The sequence below is a fragment of the Acartia tonsa genome, chromosome 7, assembly GCF_053477335.1.
Source record: "Acartia tonsa isolate MP-2025a chromosome 7, ASM5347733v1, whole genome shotgun sequence".
In the NCBI taxonomy this organism is placed as follows: Eukaryota; Metazoa; Arthropoda; class Copepoda; order Calanoida; family Acartiidae; genus Acartia; species Acartia tonsa.
In genome coordinates, this window is record NC_137266.1 from 4526094 (window position 1) to 4549127 (window position 23034).

At 31.6% G+C, this 23034-nt stretch overlaps 1 protein-coding gene across 1 annotated transcript; it reads left to right on the forward strand.

The window, feature by feature from the left end:
• Positions 1 to 3394: 3394 nt before the first annotated feature.
• LOC145324064 (uncharacterized) lies at positions 3395 to 22126 on the forward strand. Its single transcript, XM_080166690.1, has 9 exons — positions 3395 to 3523; positions 5577 to 5629; positions 8741 to 8849; positions 9615 to 9685; positions 10191 to 10289; positions 11969 to 12032; positions 12963 to 13024; positions 14738 to 14783; positions 21213 to 22126. Exons 1-9 carry the CDS (start codon positions 3434 to 3436, stop codon positions 21366 to 21368), a joined length of 750 nt encoding a protein of 249 aa, XP_080022816.1. The 5' UTR covers positions 3395 to 3433; the 3' UTR covers positions 21369 to 22126.
• The last annotated feature ends 908 nt before the right edge of the window (positions 22127 to 23034 follow it).

The following is a 23034-nucleotide window of genomic DNA, read 5'->3' on the forward strand; positions in this document are numbered from 1 at the left end:
TAGGTGATAAAGATGTAGAATACACCACCACATTACAGCTGACATGGCTAAGAAATCATCCTCTCTATATCAAACTATTTAGGTGATAAAGATGTAGAATACACCACCACATTACAGCTGACCTGGCTAAGAAATCATCCTCTCTATATCAAACTATTTAGGTGATAAAGATGTAGAATACACAACCACATTACAGCTGACATGGTTAAGAAATCATCCTCTCTATATCAAACTATACACTGTCCTAATCAGGTACAGATTTATATCTATAGTACAAAGTTGAACGATGTCTGTCTGTCTGTCAGTCCGTCCGTCCGTCTGTTCCTTAAGATCTCGGTAACTACTGAACTGATTGGATTCTACTCTTCATGGAATATACCTACTGGTTCTGGGGTGGTTTTAAGCTATTTTCTTGATGGTGGGACACCCCCGACCCCCCCCCCCAAAAAAAAAAATCCCCCTAATTTTTTTTTCTTCGGGATGGAAGCGGGCCCATCCATTTTTTTTAATTACCTCTTGGGACAAAGCCCCTAAAGGCTGCGCTTTTAACTGTCCTTGTTTATAAGAATACAAATATATTTATTATTTACATTTTAGGATGATTTTCACTGGAATTTTCCCCATAATTTCGTTGGCCTTTTTCAACTACAAAATTTTCCAGGTATGATTTTATTACATACAGACGTTGTAATTTGTAGTTATGCCTTTTTTCCAAATTGGCATGCATTAGTGTGAGTTGCACTAATACCCAAAATCTATTTGTTTGCTCCAAAAACTTTGGACACTTTTCTTGAATTATGATTGGTTGGTTTCAAACTAATAGTATCCAAACTTTTCAACCATTAGTTTTGAATTACTAAAGGGATAATTTTGTTTACAATCATTTGGAAGGAGTATCAATTTATCGTCCATTGATCGTCATTAAGAAATGGTCTGCATCGTCAAATTGTCAATTCATTATATTGTGTAATTATTGTTTGTTAGACATTAGCAAAGCGTTTGATTATCACTTCAGCCCACATAGGATTCAACCCAATATATACAGAAATTTTGAACCTAGTAATTGTGTCGGACTGATTATGACGTAAAAAAATTAGCCAATGAGAGGCTATTATTGACCAATGGTAAAATTTATAGTGGCCTCTCATTGGCTAATTTTTTTTACGTCATAATCAGTCCGACACTTTTACTAGGTTCAGAAATTTTTGTAAAAAACAAATTTTCAGAATATTTTTTTAATATTTAGAAAAAAAATTATAAATAAATCTTTAAAGTAATATTTTTTTTATTTTGAGGAAATTTTTTTTAGAAATTTATATATATATATTGGGTTGAGTCCCGTGTGGGCTGAATTCCGTGGGTTGAATTCAGTGTGGGCTTAATTCCATTGGGTTGAATACCGCTGGGCTGAATTCGGTAGGTTGAATCCCGTGTGGGCTGAATTCCAATGGAACCAAAAGTAGGTCTTATTGGGCTTCGTCCTCCTTTTAACTATCTATCGTGTCTGATTGATCATCTAGGGTGATACCTCTATTCTATTACTGTTCTGATTGATCATCTAGGGTGATACCTCTATTCTATTACTGTTCTGATTGATCATCTAGGGTGATACCTCTATTCTATTACTGTTCTGATTGATCATCTAGGGTGATAACTCTATTCTATTACTGTTCTGATTGATCATCTAGGGTGATAACTCTATTCTATTACTGTTTTGATTGATCATCTAGGGTGATAACTCTATTCTATTACCGTTTTGATTTATCATCTAGGGTGATAACTCTATTCTATTACTGTTTTGATTTATCATCTAGGTTGATAACTCTATTCTATAACTATTCTGATTGATCATCTAGCGTGATAACTCTATTCTATTACTGTAGCAAAGACAAGATTAATCATCTAGGGTGATAACTCTATTATATTACTGTAGCAAAGACGAGATTGACGTCAAATTTAACATTTCATGTCTCTTCTCACAGAATTAATTTTGACACTGGTATTTAACAATGGGGTTGCATAACTTTTTCCACCAGTGCAGTGCAGTGCAGGGTAACATCCATGATCAAAATCTTTATTTTAATTTGGAACAGTTATTTTATCATAAAGGCATTAAAAAATGTCGTTATATGGAAGTTTTATAATACTAAAAATTGACGAAGCCCAATCTGTACCACATTTGCACAACTATTGATTCCTGTGACGTCATAAAAATGAGGTATTCTCCATCTCTTTTTTAGGGGTTTTCTTTCCCCACTTCTCCTCTCATCTCCCTCCTTTATATGACGTCACAGGAATCAAAAGTGGTACAGATTGGACTTCGTCCTAAAAATTTGTTAAAATACCGAAATGAACATAGGCCAATTTTATATAAGTCATTTAAATTAACTGTTCGAAATTATTATAAGTAATATTCCAAAGTGATAAGCATCTAGCGATATAATTAGGGGGGGGGGGGGGTTATGGATTGTCCATAGGTGTAATAAAGTATTTTTAAAAATCTGTACAGTTCTTAAAGCTTATTTAAACCAAACTTGTCATACTTAAAGTTTTATATTATAATCAAATTGTTTTAAATCAGGTTGAAAAAGTATCTTGCTAACCGCTGAACCGACATGATTATCTTTTACAGTGAAGCTTCTTATAGGTCCATGTTTTAAAAATGTCGGGTATAGTCCTTTTCGTAACATCGCACCTTATGGGGCGATTCTTCGTATTTTTTCACAGTAGCTTTTCTCCTATTTCTAGCCCCTGCGGGGGGCTCTACCCCTGCGGGGCCAATTACCTAACCCTGTGGGGCAATCACCTAACCCACTATAACCTAACCTAACCTAAAATAACCTATAAAAAGCCGTTTTAAAATACGGCGATGTTACGAAAGGGACTATTTCCAAAATATATTGCTAAATGCCAAACCTATTTTTTAATCTTCTCTCCCGCTATAGTTTGAAATATAGGAAAGAACATAATAAAACTAATTAATTAGTTGGTTTGGAAAATTTTATCATTTTTTCGTTGGAAGATTTTTTATTATTAATATTTTTTTGTTTGTTTTAGGGTGTAAAAGCACAGAGATCAAGACAGAGGTAATAATTTTTATTTATCACATCGTATTATAGTCAGCTTTCCACGGTTATTAAAATGAAAAATTATATGACACTGAAAATCCTTTTTTAAAATTTCAACTTAACAATATTTTTATATACAACTTTTACAACTTGAGTGTAACTAACTACTAACTGTAATCTAGGGGACGGGTAATTTTGTGTATCATCATTAGTGATGTACATCAATTTATCTGCAATTATCTTGTCCCTTTAGATCCATGTCTTATAAGTCTTTAATCAAATTATTATGCTGTGTTTTTTTAGAGACTATTTTTTTCTTCAGAAATGTAAGCAGTACACGCCAGCAAAGAACTGTGAATAACTCTATGACGATAATTTTGATTTGTATTGTTCTTGTTTTTCTGCTCTGTCATCTACCCAGGCTCCTTCTCAATATATTTGAGTACCTCATCAAGGTAAAATTATTATTTGGGTTGGGCCGGATATCCGGCCATTCCCAATATCCGGCTGGATTCCGGATATTGAAACTATCTTAAGACCAGATATGCAGCTGATTTCTAATGCCGGATATCGGGCCATTTTTCATATCTAGCCGGATACCAGATATCCGGCATTATAAATCAGCCGGATATCTGGTATCCGGCCAAAAAAGTAGCCTGCCCAACCCTAATTATTATTACTAGTTGCTTCACCCCATCCTTAAGGGAAAGAGTAGGGGAAGTGAGGAAAATGGCCTAAACCCATCCCAATACATTTAAGAATCTTCCCCCTAAAAAGTGCAACCATGCGGACCAACTTTTTCCGAGGTTTTCAGAAAAAAAAATCTTACTACTTTATATTATAGGATAAGTACTTAGTTTATAAAAAAGCAATCAACTGCGCCCCTAGAGTCTAGGTGACTAATTATAGGGTGAAGAGGTGTATGGTAACTAATATAGCCTAAAACCTTCTCAAGGCCTGTAAAGCCTGTAAACAAGCTATTTTTTTGAAGATCCTTTCTTACAAACTAAAACCTTACAACTTTACATTTCGATTTTAGTTTTAATATGAGAAGTAAAAGAAATCCTAATATATAAAGTAGTAGGCGTTTTTTGTCTGTCCCGAAGGATCTCGCTAACCGTTGAACCGATATTGTTCTCCTTTACAGTGAAGCTTCTTATGGGTCCTGGGAAGGTTTTAAACTATTTTTGGGGAGGGTGTCTTCAGCCCCCTCCACCCCCAAAAATATTTTTTTTACTCTTTTGAAACTCAAATTTAAAATGGGATGAGATCGACTTTCCCCCCTCCTACCTTAAGTGCCCCTAGAGGCTTCTAGGGGGGGGGGCGTATCCGCTATTTCCATTTATATAGAACTAGCATTTTATATTTCCAAATAAATAATATCATATATCATCCATATATGAAAATAAATCTTTATTTGTTCATAAAGAATATTAAATTCCAAGGAAAAAATATAATATACATATATATATATTTGTATATAAACAAGGATGACAACATCCATAAAACATGATATGAACACTTATATAGTGTCAGAACTGAATAATTAGAATATAAATGTATAAGAGTCGAAGCAAAATTGTAAGTAAATTTGTAGAAAAACTGCTTTATACAGGATAATGTTCATGGACATACTTACATATTTAGGACTTGATTATAGAGTTGCTTCGCTTATAACATTATACTTTGTTGTCCCAGGAATCAATGTACCAAAAATCAGATCAATCGGATGATAAGATCACATAAAAATTTGTTGTTAAAAAAGTAAAAAAATTAACATGTTTAAAATGGACGTACGGAAATTTTGGTAATGATTATAGAGTTACGCTTTCTAAATCGTACCTAACTAATAAAGAAATCACCATGCAAAATTTAAAATCGATAGGATAATTCTAACATGCCTAAATAACGAAAAAAGCTATCCGTTACGGACGGACGGACGGACCGACCCTAATTATAGAAAAGCTTCGCTTTTAATCAAATGAATGCATAAATAAAATTATTCATTTTATATCAACATCAATCTCATAAATTTAATTTTGAAACCTTTTTAGAAATAAGAACTTTCTTTTATTAAAGAAAAACAAACCATATTTTTCTTTATTTGATATTGAAACAGGATAAAAAGAAAACTATAATAGTTATTTCTCGCATTGTATTATAAACAGCTTTCCGCGGATATAGAATGTACAATTATAAGATTAAAACTGGTTTTAATCTTATATAGGATTAGAGTAAAACACTAGAGGGAGAAAGGGTTAAATAACTGTATCTCCCGATCGAAACCCTCTTGTGCAACCTTCCTTCCTATTAGGTCATTGAAAATCAACTAATGGTGTCGCTTTTATTAACAACGCCAAGTAGCAGAAAATAATTTAGAAGCAGACGAAAGGGGTCTTTGAAACTTGAAGGGACGTAGTTGTATGTATATGCATACATCTATACTATAGATCTGTTTATATAGGGACATAAATATTTTTGTTCATGATTATTTTTTAATATTTTTAGGACAACAAGTGTGATTCTTTTATAACGCCCGCCTGGTTCCACTGTCTATCTAGGTAACACTTTTTTAGAATAAAACAAAAAATTCACAGAAAGACAAACGAACAATTTATATCCTTATAATAAAGTAACAGGATGTCTGTTTGTCTGTACCGAAGGATCTCGCTAACAGCTGAACCGATCGGATTCTCCTTAACATGGTAGCTTCTCATGGGTCCTGGGAAGGTTTATAACTATTTTGGGGGAGGGTACCGCCACCCTCTCAACAGAAATCACAAAAAAAAAATCAATTTTTTTACTTAAAGACTTGAATGCAACATAGATGGGTAACGTATTATTAAAAAAAATCTAAAGGCCTCTAGGGGCGTAGCCGTTAGTTGATATTATTATAACATATATTTAATCTTACAAATCACGAAACCTTTCTGAAAAATTACTAAAAAGTATTTTTTATGGCTTTAGATGCAGCCTAACAGACCGACGGACCAAGTACATTATATACTGGATGCTCAAACTCATTGACACAGAATCTTCACTAAAAATTTTAGTCGTCTATCTTTAATAGGAGCCAAAAAATTACATTTTTCATAAAGCGTTACGGACAGACAGTCAAAGTGAATTATAGAGTAGCTTGGCTATTTAAAAAAGAATGAAAATTAATATAATTCTTGGATTTCACAGAAAATGACTTGGCAAACTTCATACTACATACAAATAATTAAATGTAGAGTATCAGAGCTGGATCTTTAAATCATTTCAATGGTGCGCCAAATCGGGGTGAGCCAACTTTCCACCAATGAGAGCACAACATTTTACGAAATGCCGCGCTGTGATTGGCTGAAATTCGGCGCACCCCGATTTGGCGCACCATTGAAATGATTTAAAGATCCAGCTCAGTACTGAGGGCTTTAGAACACATATCTACAAAATGATGACATATTTAATTTACTTTCTCGTATTCATTCGAATCCGGTGGATAGGAACCGGTTCTCATACATACGAAAAAACTATGTCTAGCATCGTATTATATCCAGTTTTCTACGAATATAGAAATGTACAATCATAAGATTAAAACTAGTTTTTTTAGCCGGTGCCTTCGGCACCACGGGGCTAAAAAAACTAGTTTTAATCTTATAATTGTACATTCTATATCCGCGGAAAGCCGTTTATAATACGATACGAGAAATAACTATTCTTAATCTTTGTAGCTTGATTAATATTTTTTCCTCTCAAGAATATGATTTCCTTTTTTTGTATCAAAGACGTCAACTCTGTTTCATTAATTTATTTTTAACGCGTCATTAATATTGTGGATAAAAGTTTACCATTTTCTAAGACCAAAGCCAATTAATCAAAAAGTTGCTTTTCCAAAGAATCTGTTAAGCAATGATGTTTCCCCACCAAAAAAAAGGTAGGGGGGGGGGAGGGGTATTTTTTCCTATGCCTAAACCCTACGGGGCCCATACCTGCGGTGTCCTACAGCTGCGGGGCTACCAAGTAATCATTGTTTAATACCTATATTTGCGATAACTTTTATTTAATAGATTCTTCCAATTTGTAATATTTACAAAACAGCCTGCTTTATTGCTTCAAGGTCCATGTCAGATCTATATAGGAAATAAATGTCTATAAATGAGCTCAAGTTTTCCAAGGAATAAATGTTTAAAACTCATAGTGCTCCAATATTACATAATAAACTCTCATTGGCCAGAACAATGAGACCCATTATTTTACTTTATTAAAAATAAATTCATTTTTTTCATTTCATGTTGCTATTTACATTATATTTAAGTATTTGATTTCTAATCATAAAAAAGAAAATTTAAATTTTTAATATAGTAAAGAAGGCATCTTAACTTTTTTGCTTTTTATTTAGAATGGCTAGCTGGTGCTTTTAGTACGTAGTAGATGTAAAATTTTCAATAGAATTCAGATATGCAATTGTTTTTTTTTTGTAGACCACTTATTTTTGAAGTAATTTAAGTTTTTTTAAAAAATAATATAAGGTACTAAAACGCAACAAAATAAAAGAAGAAAATTGCCAGTATGAACAAAAATAGTAAGATCTTTAATTTGACACCTTACTTTTTAAGTTCTGTTGAGTAATTATTGAAATAATCTATTTTTTTAACCTCGGTTTAATAAAAACTTTAAACTTAAATATTTTCTCTCACAGGCATAAAAAATATGTGTTTATGTATAACTTTAGAATGAGAAAAGTATTACAAATCCATTCTAAGCAAAATTGAAAAAAGTAAAAACTTTAAAAAATAAAAATGGTCTAAAATATTATATTTTTACAGGCAACACTTATTTGTAACTATTAAACTAGCCAATAAAAAATCTCAAAAATTGACGAATCAAGAAGCTTCAACTCAAAACTTAACCAATAGAATTGACAAAAAAAAGGATAATGTGCATACAATACATACAATAGATACAATAAATAGTGATACTTACATAACATGTAAAGAATGAAAAATTATGAACAAATAAGCTTCAATCTGTTTATAAACTTCAAAACAATGCAGTTAAAAATGCATTATTGTTTCTTGTGTTTAAAAAATATCTGTTACAGTGTATGTACATTTGTTTAGGTTTTGTTCAGGTTTTGTTCAAGTCAACCCTTTAAGGCCGAAAATTAGGATTCTTAAAATAAACTTATATTTTTTATTATATTTTTATAAAACTTTTTCAATTTTGCTTAGAATGGATTCGTAATATTTTTCTCATTCTAAAGTCATATATAAACTCATATTTTTTAAGCCTGTGAGAGAAAATATTTAGGTTTAAAGTTTTTGTTTACCGAGGGTAAAAAAAAATTGATTTTTTTAACAATTACTTAACAGAATTAAAAACATAAGGTGTCAAATTAAAGATCTTACTATTTTTGTTCATTATGGCTATTTTTTTCTCTTTTTTTTGTACCATAAAACCGACTTAATTATTTTTAAAAAAAACTTAAATTACTTCAAAAATAAGAGGTCTACAAAAAAAAACAATTGCATATCTGAATTCTATGGAAAATTTTACATCTACTACGTACTAAAAGCACCGGCTAGCTATTCTAAATAAAAAGCAAAAAAGTTAAGACGCCTTCTTTAAGAAAACTCTGTTTTGCAAAAAAAAAATGCCAAAAAAGTTGTAATTAATCAATATTATTTCAGTTTCAGCCACCTGTTGTTGATGATCAATGCGTCGGTGAACTTTCTAATTTATTGTTCCCTGAGCTCGGGATTCAAAGCTGTACTCAGATCTCTGTTCAAAAGATTACTGGTAAGTAAATTATAATACAAAGTAGAATGATGTCTGTCTGTCCGTCTGTCTGTCTGTCTGTCCGTCTGTCCGTCCCTTAAGATCTCGGTAACCACTGAACCGATCAGATTCACCTCTTCAAGGAATAAACCTACTGGTCTTGTGGTGGTTTTAGACTATTTTCTTGGAGGGAAGGACATCCCCAACCCCCCCCTCAATTTTTTAAAATTATTTAAAATTGTGGGGGCATCTCCAGAGATAATTATTTTTTCTTCTTTAATTACCTCTTGGGGCAAAGCCCCTAGAGGCTATGGGCGAAGCCGCTAGTTTATTTTCAAAGTGTTTATGATATTAGTTGAAAATGTGTGAAAATGATTTTAAAGTGTTTACAATAAAAGTAGAAAATTAAGGTGATATCTATAATACAAAGTAGAACGATGTTTGTCTGTCTGTTTGTTTGTAGCGAAGGATCTCGCTAACCGCTGAACCGATCGGGTTCTCCTTTACAGGGTAGCTTCTCATAGGTCCCGGGAAGGTTTATAACTATTTTCTTGGGGGGTGGGACACCCCTAACACCCCCAAAAGAGGAGAAATACCCCCCCCCCCAAAAAAAAAAAAAAAATTTAATCTAAAACACGAAAACCTCTTGGGGAAAAGCCCCTAGAGGCTAGGGGCAAAGCCGCTAGTAAGCTTATAAAGGCGAATGCTACGTTTTTCCTACAATTATTTATTTTTACAAAAAGTTGAAAATATTAAAAAATTTAGCTTTAAATTTTTTATTTTTAGGGTAAGGCAGAAGAAAATGTTGGTGTATTTCTCCAAACTCATAGATCTCAAAACTCAATCAATACAAACAGGTAAATAATAGTTATTTCTTTCATCGTATTATAAACGGCTTTCCGCGGATATAGAAAGTACAATTATAAGGTTAAAACAAGTTTTTTAACCCTGAGGTGCCGAAGGCACGGACTAAAAAACTGGTTTTAATCTTATGATTGTACATTTTTATATTCGTAGAAAGCTGGATATAATTCGATGCTAGACATAGTTTTTTCGTATGGATGAGAACCGGTTCTTATCCACCGGATTCGAATGAATACGAAAAATATGTTTTTCCGCCCGTTAAAAAAGATTCCAAAAAATATTTGGGTAAATTTTTGATTAGATTGTTCAAACTTTTGCACCAATCATTTTTACCTACAGGAGGGTTAGTTTTGTTTATCGGTTGAAACAGTAATTTTTTATATTGAATTTCAAATAGTTTTTTTGTTTGTTTTACATTCCGTTATTTCCCACAGCTATCAAAGTAATTATCAATTATCCTAGCCCTAAATCCCGGATTAATAACCTTTTAATTTGTAGACAGCTAGATGAATCTACCCCTCTGAGTTGTGGCTTCAACCAGATATCCAGACCATCCTACCTCTCACTCAATGCCATCTACTGCGACTCCACGGACAGGTGAACATAAAATAAGTTTGTTTTGCCAGTATGGAAATCCACTTCTGGGCCATACTGAAAAATTATGCATAGTATTGTATCATTTATAGACAATTTATCACGAATAAAAAATCAAATAATAAGATTAATACCAATCTTGTTAGACTGAGCAGAGACCCGCTGGGCCAAAAAACTTTACAATCCGTGGAAAGCTGTCTTCAATTCCACCCCATCACAAACTATTTCTCTTTTAGGGAATATTTCATTTCGAGGATTTTTACTAATGAAACTATGAATAAAATATTTTTTTAAATTATATATTACATATGATTTCTTTAATTAAAGATTGTATACGATTCATTTGACAGCTATAATTAATACATTATTGTGTTCTTAATTAGAATTTTTAAAAGCGAAGCTTTTCTATAATTAGGGTCGGTCCGTCCGTCCGTCCGAGATAAATAGCTTTTATTTGTTAGTTTAGGCATGTTAGAATTGTCCTATCGAGTTCAAATTTTGCATGATGATTCCTGTAGAAGTTAGGTACGATTTAGAAAGCGTAGCAACTCTATAATCATTACAAAAATGTCCGTACGTCCATTTTAAACATGTTGATTTTTTTTACTTTTTTAACAACAAATTTTTATGTGATCTAATCATCCGATTGATCTGATTTTTAGTATATTGATTCGTGGGACAACAAAGAACAATAGTATAAGCGAAGCAACTCTATAATCAAGTCCTAAAAATGTAAGTATGTCCAAAACATTATACTGTATCTAGCAGTTTTTCAACAAATTTACTTACAATTTTGATTTCACTCTTTCGATACTTTTATATTCTGATTATTCAGTTCAGACACTAGACAAGTGTTATTGTCCGTTTGTACTTCTGTTTCAGTGCTTCGCTTTTATGGATGTTGTCATCCTTGTTATTAGTTGCACCGCTACCCTATTACTGGGGTATGTCCGTCATTAAAGAAATAAAATAGTGCCCTAGAAAAATGGGGGAAAATATCACTGCTTTTGGCCTACCTATTCTATTAACGTTAGGAAATACCCTATACCCCATCTCTTTTCTAGGGGGTTTCTTTCTCCCCTATCCTTTCTCTTTTCCTCTACTATGACGTCAATAGAATAGGTAGGCCAAAAGCGGTGGCATCTATCCCCATTTTCTTAGGGCACTAAACACAGCTATTTTGCTGTGTACGTATTATTGTCAATTAAAGTGATTTATTGTTACTTAATGCTAAAATAGTTTTTTCTCGTATTCATTCAAATCCGGTGGATAGGAACCGGTTCTCATCCATACAAAAAAACTATGTCTAGCATCGATCCAGCTTTCTACGAATATAAAAATGTACTGGTTTTAATCTCATAATTGTACATTCTATATCCGCGGAAAGCTGTTTATAATACGATACGAGAAATAACTATTCTGGTTTTAATCTTATGATTGTACATTTTTATATTCGTAGAAAGTTGGATATAATACGATGCTAGACATAGTTTTTTCGTATGGATGAGAACCGGTTCCTATCCACCGGATTCGAATGAATACGAGAAATTTGGTTTATATTACAATAATCATATCTTTCTCATAGCAGCATTTTAAAAGTTTTTATTTGTGCGCTTCTTTTGTACATAATTATTGTTGTATGTATATTTACTAATTATAATTATAATTAGTAATTATTTTAGAACAATGCTGCAAACTATTCAAGGTTCTCCAAATCCATCGGAAATAATTACTTGTAAAAAGAAGGTAATTAATATTTTCATTAATTAAAAATATACCAAAACTTTGAATTTCTTACCTGAGATGGGTTCTCATAAAAAGAATGCCGCGTTTTTTCGACATTTTTTAGACATTGATTGATTGAACGAAGACGTTATTGTTATACAGAGTATACAACTTAAGAATTCAAAATTTTAAAATTATTATTTTAGCCATTTGTATAATGTGTAATACAGCTCTAAAAAGATGCATTCATTAATATGCAGCAAAAATGGATTGAAGGTTATTTGTTTTTCTTCTATGAAGGCCGTACCAACAAAAGCAAATATAGAAATGGCTAAAATAATAATTTTAAAATTTTGAATTCTTAAGTTGTATACTCTGTATAACGATATCGTCTTCGTTCAATCAATCAATGTCTTAAAAATGTCGAAAAAACGCGGCATTCTTTTTTGAGAACCCATCTCTGGTCGTTCAAGTTGGTTTTTTTTTTTTGGGGGGGGGAGGGAAACTGGAAAGGTAGGGTAATTTACATTTGGGGTGGGTAAATAGTCCTAAAAACTTTTTTATCCCTCCTAAAATTTTATTACTTTTTAACAAAATTAAAAAAAAAAACTAAATCTAATTTTGTGTAATTATCATAAATATTTGTGTAATTAATAAAGTTCTTTTTTATATATATTGTAATGAATTTTTTTTAAATCCTCTAAAACATTTGTAAAAAATCCACGTATTTATTTTTAATGAAAAAATAGTTTTTCTGATGATTGCAAAAGCATGAAACTCTGAGTAAAAAAAAAAAAATTAACATGAAATGTTGTTTTACTTTTAAGTATGTGTAATTATCGACATAAATATTCACTTCAAATAGGATAGGAGAGGAATTATTTAACCACTAATGTCCTGTTTCGTGGTTCTATTGTTTGTGTTTATTTTTCTAATGGAAAGCATTTTTAGAATAATTGTACTGATTTGGAGAATGGTGGAAATTTAAGAAACGGAACTTCAGACTTCTTCGGGTGAGAAGCTAACTTTTTCCAAGCCAAACTACTCTACACAAGTCTCTTATGTTAGTTTGTTTGGTGACCATGCTCCATTAGAGAGGGGAGGGGACATTGGAATGTGAATCATAATAGTAACAAAGCTTAATCAAATCAAACTCTCACATTTGATGGCTTTAAAACTTTGGTTACTTTAATGAAATCTAAAAATTTCATTTAAAACTTTTCATCATAGGGGGGTGTAAAATCATCCATGGGTAATTGTCTTATCCCTTAAGATCCCTGAGGGTTGTAAATCAAATTTAGCAACATTGTCCTTTCCCTCCTCTGTTTATTAATATTTTCTATATTTTTCATACTTTTTAAACGCGAAGCTTTTCTATAATTGCGGTAAGTACGTTCGACCGTACGGAACAGATACCTTTTTTTGGTTAATTAAGACATGTAAGAATTGTCCTATCGATTTCAAACTTTGCATGGTGATTCCTGTAGTAGTTAGGTACAATTTAGAAAGCGTAGCAACTCTACAATTATTACAAGAATGTCCATTTTGAACATGTTGATTTTTTTTACTTTTTAACAACAAATTTTTATGTGATCTAATTCTCCGATTTATCTGATTTTTGGTATACCGATTTCTGGGACATCAAAGTACAATATTATAAGCGAAGCAACTCTATAATCATAACCTAAAATCTAAGTTTGTCCATAAATATTATTCTGTATCAAGCAGTTTTTCAACAAACTTACTTACAATTTTGCTTCGAGTCTTATACATTTATTTTCTGATTATTCAGTTCTGACACTATACAAGTGTTAATGTCCGTTTGTCCTCTACTATTTCAGTGCTTCGCCTTTTATGGATGTTGTCATTCTTGTTAATTATATTGATATACAAATAAAGTATATTATGTACGTTTCCATATTCTTTTATGTATATCCTTGTGTTCGGTTCTGAGATCTTTTTAAACATAAAATAACATTTAAATACTTTTAAGCTATACTGTAACTAAATATTTTCTGGCGGCCTCCAAAACTCAAAAATAGTTATTTATCTCATCGTATTATAGACAGCTTTTCGCGTATATTTAAATAGATAATTATACAATTAAAACCAGTTTTGTGAGCCTGGAGTTTTTTTTCTCGCACAATCAGTATCTAAATATATATCTTTATGATTTGACTTTAACGAAATCATATATTATTAAAATGGTATTTTGCATTAGAATATTTTTAGACAAAATTGTCTTTGTGGAAAATATGTTGTAAATAAATACTTTTCAAGAAACCAGCTCCTTATTTCTGGTTCTGAGAGATTGTTTTTTAATATTTACAAAAAAAGCTGATTCCGGTATTCGTAAGTATCCAAGAAAAAAAACACTTCTGTTTGTTTATCTTACAGTACTTTTTTATTTAATATTTTCTTTTATACAATAAACAAGTATGACAACATCCATAAGTAGCGTTCATTGAAACATTCAAGATAAATAGTATAAATTGTTATTATTCATAGAAATATTCATGTGATATTCGGGCTCTGGTCTAACAAAACTGGTTTTAATTATATTATTTTTCTCTTTGATATTGTTAAGGAGAACCCGATCGGTTCAGCGGTTAGCGAGATCCTTCGGTACAGACACACAGACTCACAAACACACAGACAAACAATCAGACAAACATCCTGTTACTTTAGTATAAGGATTCTATAATAATATTAATTTATTGGTTTAGGAAAACGACCCTGTTCCGTAACTACAGTATGGCAGAAGAACTAAAGGTAAGACTTTTTCTCGTATTCATTCGAATCCGGTGGATAGGAACCGGTTCTCATCCATACGAAAAAACTATGTCTAGCATCGTATTATATCTAGCTTTCTACGAATATAAAAATGTACAATCATAAGATTAAAACCAGTTTTTTAGCCCGTGCCTTCGGCACTTCGGGGCTAAAAAAACAGGTTTTAATGTTATAATTGTACATTCTATATCCGCGGAAAGCCGTTTATAATACGTTGAAAGAAATAACTATTCTTCTCTTTTATCTTTGTATCTAAGACAGAGATGGGTTCTTAAAAAAGAATGCCGCGTTTTTTGACAGTTTTTAGACATTGGTTGATTGAACGAAGACGATATCGTTATACAGAGTATACAACTTAAGAATTCAAAATTTTAATTATTATTTTAGCCATTTGTATAATGTCTAATACAGCTCCAAAAAGATGCATTAATTAATATGCAGCAAAAATGAATTGAAGATAATTTGTTTTTCTTCTATGAAGGCCGTACCAACAAAAGCGAATTATACAAATGGCTAAAATAATAATTTTAAAATTTTGAATTCTTAAGTTTTATACTCTGTATAACGATATCGTCTTCGTTCAATCAATCAGTGTCTAAAAAATGTCGAAAAAACGTGTCATTCTTTTTTAAGAACCCATCTCAGGGATCTCAATGTATAGAACAAATATCAATAAATTGGTGTACATCCCCAATTATAATAAACAAAAGATTAAGTTATTTTTTACAATAGTTTTGGATTTAATAAGTCTAGGGTTTCATTTCTCCAGTTTAAAACGGTTTAGGGATTGTCACTAAGTTCAATTGTGTTCAATTGACAACTTTTTGAATGTTGTCAATCTGTTTAAAACTCTTTTGCTGCAATTTACTCTCTACAATAATTTCTCAAATATAATATGGTTATTGCTGCCCTACTTATGGACATATATGTTATTTTTAAAACTAATCTACAATAATATTGTATTGTAAAGTAATAGTGGCTTCGCCCCTAGAGTCCTCTAGGGGGCACTTAAGGAGAGTGTAGTTGAAAACCCATTTTTTAAAATTTTGATTTAAAAAAGTAAAAAAAAATACCACAATTTTTTTATATTATTTTTTTTATAACATATTTTTTTTGTGGGGGGGGTAATTTTTTCTAGGGGCGATTTATCATGAGAGGGTGGTGGTAACCTCCCCAAAAATATTCATGAACCTTAACTGACCCTATGAGATGCAACCCTATTAAAGAGAACCCGATCGGTTCAGCGGTTTGCTTCGGATCCTTCGGTACAAACAAACAGACAGACAGACCAACATACAGACATCGTTCTTCTTTGTATTATAGATATTCTTAAATGATAACATTTAAAGCATAAATTTTATATAAACAATAATTATGCGTCTGACAGATCCTTTGTAAAAATAAATACCATACAAATCGTATAAAGTTTTTTCCTGACATTTTAAACAGTTACATAAGTTTGTACTTTATATAATAACTAGCGGATTCGCCCCTAGCCTCTAGGGGCTTTGCCCCAAGAGGTTTAATCAAACCAATTTTTCGTATTTTAGATTTAAAGAAATTAAAAAAAAACATTTTTTTAGGGGGGTGGGGTATTTTTAATTTTTTCTTTTTTTTTTGGGGGGGGGGGGTTGGGGGTGTCCCACCCACCAAGAAAATAGCCTAAAACCACCACAGGAACAGTAGGTATATTCCCTGAAGAGCAGGAACCGATTGGTTCAGTGGTTACCGAGATCTGAAGGGACAGACGGACGGACGGACAAACAGACAGACATCAAGCTACTTTGTATTATTGATGGATATACAAAAAGTGGATATTGTGGGTGATTCTCGCACACCCTGATAAGATGTCCCTCCCAGCTGGCTAATATAACTTTACCCCATCCCCTCTCCTTACCATGGAGGATCGTATCAACCAATATAGGAGGACTATATAAAATTATTAGCAATCAAACTGTACGTTGAAAAATCATTTTACTTCTAACGTATAACTAGACTTATCTACAGATTTTTAGTAGCGAAGCTACTCTATAATTTGAACTATCCGTCTGAAACGTTTTGGGGGAGATTTTCACATTATGAATAAGTTCACATTATACATACAAATTTTCTCATAGTTTCATTGAGATTTGTATTATATCAATTGCGGTGCTAGGTCGATTACTAGATTTTTAAGTTTTCCTGATTTTCAAGGTTTCGTGATTATCAAGTTTAGTGTTTTTTTTAAACTCTGCTGTATAGTTAATTTTTCCCTTTATCTATTCATAATTCTTGAGCTTTGTTATTTATGGATGTTGTCATCCTTGTTACTTTATAACAGTTTACCGTCCTATTTTTGTTTTGATTATAGTTGACGGTTATATCTGCACTTTGGTATGGGGTGTTTTTGTCAATTTCGTTATTAGCTGTATTTTTGGCAATATTTTTTATCCACTGTTAAAATTACACCTTTACTACTGTCATAAACACAGTTTTACTGTCATTTTTACACCCATGAAATTCAATGAGGCTGTCAAATTCACAGTTTTGATGACAAAAATACACCTAAATATTTGGTATAGTTGTCCTTAATAAGTACTTAATTCAGGAATCTTGTGTGTACACTATTAGTTTAATCTAACTAATCAAGATTTGATAATAGTTCCCAAAGTTTATAAGCCAATGAATGAGAGTACCAACTACTTACAAAACGTTGGGTACCAGCATTATTTACAGCCTAATGTCCTCTCCCTACCTGACTTAATCGCATGTGCTTGTTAAAAGCAAAGCTTTTCTATAATTAGGGTCGGTCCGTACGTCCGTCCGGGATAGTTAGCTTTTATTCGTTAATTTAGGCATGTTAGAAATGTCCTATCAATTTCAAACTTTGCATGGTGATTCCTCTAGTAGTTAGGTACGATTTAGAAAGCGTAGCAACTCTATAATCATTACCAGAATGTCCGTACGTCCATTTTAAACATGTTGATTTTTCTAGTTTTTTAACAACAAATTTTTGTGTGATCTAATTATCCGTTTATTCTAATTTTTGGTATATTTATTCCTGGAAAAACAATATTTTAAGCGAATCAACTCTATAATCAAGTCCTAAAGATGTAATTAAAAGCGAAGCTTTTCTATAATTAGGGTCGGTCCGTCCGTACGTCCGTCCGGGATAGTTAGCTTTTATTCGTTGATTTAGGCATGTTAGAATTGTCCTGTCAATTTCAAACTTTGCATGGTGATTCCTCTAGTAGTTAGGTACGATTTAGAAAGCGTAGCAACTCTATAATCATTACCAGAATGTCCGTACGTCCATTTTAAACATGTTGATTTTTCTAGTTTTTTAACAACAAATTTTTGTGTGATCTAATTATCCGTTTGATCTGATTTTTGGTATATTGATTCCTGGAAAAACAATATTTTAAGCGAATCAACTCTATAATCAAGTCCTAAAGATGTAAGTATGTCAATAAACATTATCCTTTATCAAGCAGTTTTTCGGTAAATTTACTTACTATTTTGCTTCGACTCTTATACTTTTATATTCTGATTATTCAGTTCAGACACTGTACAAGTGTTAATGTCCGTTTGTCCTACCGATTCAGTGCTTCGCTTTTAAGGATGTTGTCATCCTTGTTTTTATTACTGCAGAACTAAAAACATAGCCATAAAAACAAGGATGACAACATACATAAAAATTAATCCAGTAAAGAACAACGAAAAGTAACAATGATATAATAACATCGCTTTCCGCGGATGAAAAAAATGGAAATTATAACCAGTTTCATTAGCCCACAGGGGCCGAAGTCACAGGCCAACAAAACCGGTATTTTATTTTAATTTTCGTGGAAAAGTGTCTATAATACGATATTATAGATGATTTTTAACTATGGCTGAAAACAATTTTTAATCTAGCGGATATTAATCAGTTTTGAAGCCATACTTGAAAAGTATTTCAAATTGTCATTTTAGATATTGTATATAATTTAAAAATTAAATGTGAAAATATCTAAAGAAAATAGAAATGGCATAAAGGCAAACATTTTGCTAAAAAACCTGTATAGAGTTGCTGCTCATTTCTATATCATACGTTATCTTTACTACAAAAGAAATTTTTTTTTATCAGTATATTATTTGAAAATATTACTTTTTATGCTAAAGTAGCATGATGTATGCCCGCTAATATCTCGTAAATGTCTGGACTGATTGTTCCTCAATTTTCTATAAGATTTAGCGGCTAGGGGCGCAGCCAAACGTAGTTTTAATTCAAGTACAATTTTACGTACTGTTAAAATATTCAGTCATAACATTAGGAAAGTTTAACTTCAATTAAAAAAGTTACATAAAAACTAAAATCTGTAATGAAAAAAGTTTAAGTAGAAAATGTGCAAAAAGTTTTTTTCTTGACTGTCACTTTTTTCTGGAAAAGTATAGAACGATAGGATCAAGTGAAGAATGTAAAGAACGGTCTTCTTTTTCTATAGACTATAACAAATGTACGACAAATTAATAACGAGAAAGCCTAAAGTGTCATATGTGACGTCATAAAAATACATCTCTTTTTTGGGGGGTTTCCATTCCCACTTCTCCTCTCATCCTTCCTTTTTAGACGTATTTTTTTGACGTCACACATGACACTTGGTTGAAAAGTTTGAACATTTTGAGGAAAAGCTCAAAGTGTCATGTGTGACGTCATAAAAATACGTCTATAAAGGAGGGATGAGAGGAGAAGTGGGAAAGGACACCTCTAAAAAAAGAGATTGATTTTTATGACGTCATCCATGACACTTTGAACTTTCTCCGTTTCTAGTTTGTAACCAACCAATCATAATTGAAAGTTTTTGAGCCAACGAATAAGATTATGATACTTTGTCTTCTCACTCCATGAGTTTTGTATAACTAGAAAGATCAACAAAAGCAAAATAGTTAAAGTCCATATTTAGTACTAGCGGCTACGCCCCTAGAGGCCTCTAGTGGCACTTTAAATGTTTTTTTTTTAAAATAATACGATACCTTGCAATGTTGCTTTCAAGTCTCTACGATACCTTGCAATGTTGCGTTGAAGTTTCTTTAGGTAAAAAAGAAGAAATCACAAAGTAACCTCCCCCAAAATACACTGTTAACAAAAATTTTTTTTTTTAGCATCAGATAATACTATATATTCTTCACATTAATGTATAGTATCAATCCGTACATTATAGGAAAAAAACCTTATTACAATACAAGGAAGATTCCAATACTGTATTGAGCAATACTTAGTGTTCTATGGAGTAACATGTAGTACTAAATAATGTATTTGTCTGTATAGTATTATATATCCAATACGCTCTTTGGAATAATATTCAATACGGTAGAAGTAAGTTTTTAATTCTCTCCTTTGCAATTTTTGATATCCTCTATCATAATTTTTGATACTCTGTAGAGTATGAAACTGTTTTACTTTGGATGAAAGATCAGTTTATAATATATGATTATTATATGTTCATATACATTTTGTTATATCAACAAACATACCAAGCAGAGCAATAAAACATTAATTTAAATGTAAATTTAGTAAAAAAATGACTTTAAAGATGTTTAGGACTAAACATGATCCTTAAAAATAAAAACTATGGTCAGTCATAATTACAAAAATCAAAACTATAAATCTGAGCATAAATAGTAACATTTCATCTTTGTCTAAAACAACCAAGCAGAAACACTTCCATGAGAGGTATGCACCAATGGTGTCTGTTTCAATTATTCTTTACAGTACAGATTCGTACCCTAGAACGTATGAATAGTTACTATTTTAATAAACCATTCTCTTGCGTATTGTCTGATACGCTACAGCGTATGAAATAGTACTAAATTAAAAAACATTTCTACAGCGTATTTTCCAGTACACTAGAGTCTATCAAATAGTACTATTTTAATAAACATTTCTGTACCGTATTTTCCAGTATTCTAGAGCGTATCAATCGATACTAAAAAAATGTATGGGTTCTGTATAGTAATAATTATTGTGTTATATAGTATTACATAGTGTTATATATTAATTATATAGTTGTAGCGTACTTACGGTTCTAATACTCTCCAGAGTATCAATTGATACTAAATAAAAAAATTATTTTTAACAGTGTAGTTATAAACCTTCCCGGGACCTATGAGAAGCTACCCAGTAAAGGAGAATCATATCGCTTCAGCGGTTAGCGAGATCCTTCTGTACAAACATAAAAACACACAGACAAACAGACATCCTTTTGATTTAGCATAATGATTTACCATGTAATGCATGTTTCGTGGGTTCAATTATCTTATTGATAGTGATACTAATATATTTATTGGCAAAAAAGCCTGAAACCTGCCGTGAATTAACTAAAAGCTATAATTGTCCTATATCGTTGCGATAATGATCTCAAAGTCTAATTTTTTTAAACTCTTTTTCAGAGCAAGCCAAGCAGCTCGTCGGAGTCCATGAGCGCGGCCTCCGTAACCTGCGGGGATTACGAGGGCTCCGAGGGATCTGACACCCAGGAGACGTCCTGTCACCTAGCCAGCAGCCGTAAATTTGCCAGCCTGCCGTCAAACCTACATATCAGTTAAACAATTCGTGTATAAAAACATTGAAATTATAATAAAAGTGATCTAACTAGTTACTTAAAGGGTAAAGGAATAATGCATCTAAAAATAAATTTTATTTTCAGATGATTCACTAATCCCTGATTATTTAATTGTTAAATGTCTTATTGTCATAATTTTAAATTTTAACATATCATTATCGTTAGTTAAACTCAAAGTTTATTTTTCTATTACTTATAAAAACAAGGATGACAACATCCATAAAAGCGAAGCTCTGAAACGTTAGGACAAATGAACACTAACACTTGAGTAGGGTGTAAGAATTTAATGATCAGAATATAAATGTATTGAAGTCGGACGCAACAAAATTGTAAGTAGATCTGCTTAAGTACAGGATATTGTTTTAGGACATACATACATTTTGAGGACTTGATTATAGAGATACTTCGCTTTTAACAATATACTTTGTTGTCCTAGGAATCAGTATTTCAAAAATTCCTAAATTAAAGAAAAGAGCTATCCGGTATGCACGTACGGACGGACCGACCCTAATTATATAAAATCTTCGCATATTTAGCGTAGCAATAACAAGATAACAAATTTATTTTTCAAAAAAATGGAACAGTTGAAATTCTATTGCATGTTTTTACTTACAGTCAGTTACAGGTAATCTGCGCTTTAAGATAAAACAAAGTAGTTTTTAAATTAAATATTTGTATGTATTATATATTAATTATTTAAAAATATTACTATTAGTACCTGCTTTTGTGAAAAAAAATAATAGCGCCTATTTTATTTATACTGTTATTAAAACTAAATTGAGGTAAAAACTTTGATTAAATGATTTATTTACACTTTTTGCAGTAGATTTTTGAAAAATATTAATCTTTATGTTGCATTTAAATAACAATATTATTACCAAAAAAATTGTAAAATAATTTATTCAAGTTTGTTTTCTAAGGAAAACTCAATACAAAAATTTTAAACTTTTTTCAAAATTGAATTAATGTATGCCTTTAAGATGAATATTAGTTGTATGTAATAGCAAAGTAAGCTAAAATGTTATTCCCTTTATTAACAAATCTATAATTAAGATATTTAAGATATTCATTTAATTATATTAGGTTCAGTACCTAATATAGATGGTTTTTGAAAGATGAATGCCGCGTTTTTTTCGACATTTTTAGACACTGATTGATTGAACAAAGACGATAGGATTTCAACATAGTATACAACTTAAGAATTCAAAATTTTAAAATTATTAGTTTAGCCATTTGTATAATGTCTAATACAGCTCTAATAAGATGCATTCATTAATATGCAGCAAAAATGGAATGGAGATAATTTGTTTTTTTACTTCTATGAAGGCCGTACCAACAAAAGCGAAATAATTTAATAAATAGTTGTATACTCTGTTCAAATTTCGCGAATCAAAAAAACGCGGCATTCATCTTTCAAAAACCCATCTCTGTGTTGATTTTGCCTTTCTATCAAATGCTTTTCTAATATCAAACTGCTTATAATCAAAATATTTTTATATTCAGGGAAAATGATTATTATTTTGTAAAACAAACTAAGTACATAGTAGGGTTGGACCGAATACTTTTTTGGCCGGAAACCGGATATCCGGCTGATTTCTAATGCCGGATATCTGGTTCCTGCCGGATATCTGGTTTTGGCCGGATATCTG